Here is a 311-nt window from a genome sequence, read left to right as displayed (position 1 = left end):
CCCAGGGGGCTCCGGGAAGGATCATGACACTGTTGAATGCCCCAGGTGGGATGAGCATCAGTCCCTGCTGTGCACCCACCTCCTGCCCAGCCCCAGCACCACCCCAGGGACGTGCAGGGACACCCTTTGGCTTTACCTCCTTGTACCCGAAGCGCTCGCTCTGCGCCTGGTGCCGCAGTTTGCTGGAGAGAAGGAGACAAGGCACAGTGGGTTTGACATTCACATGTGAACAGCACAGCCAACACCACCCTGGAGGCACCTGAAATCAGTGGAGCACACCCTTCCCGACCAGGATTTGGGACGGAGCAGCT

General features: G+C 60.8%; 1 protein-coding gene across 1 annotated transcript in view; it reads right to left on the bottom strand.

Annotated features, from left to right (window-relative positions):
- RNF122 (ring finger protein 122) overlaps window positions 1–311 on the bottom strand; it is a gene marked incomplete at its 5' end in the record, with an annotated part of 1,904 nt that overhangs the window by 723 nt on the left and 870 nt on the right. The window contains one exon of the mRNA XM_009082981.1: window positions 137–182. Within this exon, the coding sequence (XP_009081229.1) occupies window positions 137–182 (46 nt within the window). The remainder of the gene's footprint in view (window positions 1–136; window positions 183–311) is intronic.

The sequence above is a fragment of the Acanthisitta chloris genome, unplaced genomic scaffold, assembly GCF_000695815.1.
Source record: "Acanthisitta chloris isolate BGI_N310 unplaced genomic scaffold, ASM69581v1 scaffold14379, whole genome shotgun sequence".
Taxonomy (NCBI): Eukaryota; Metazoa; Chordata; class Aves; order Passeriformes; family Acanthisittidae; genus Acanthisitta; species Acanthisitta chloris.
The sequence above is the reverse complement of the archived record's forward strand: the minus strand, read 5'-3'. Positions and strand labels throughout refer to the sequence as shown.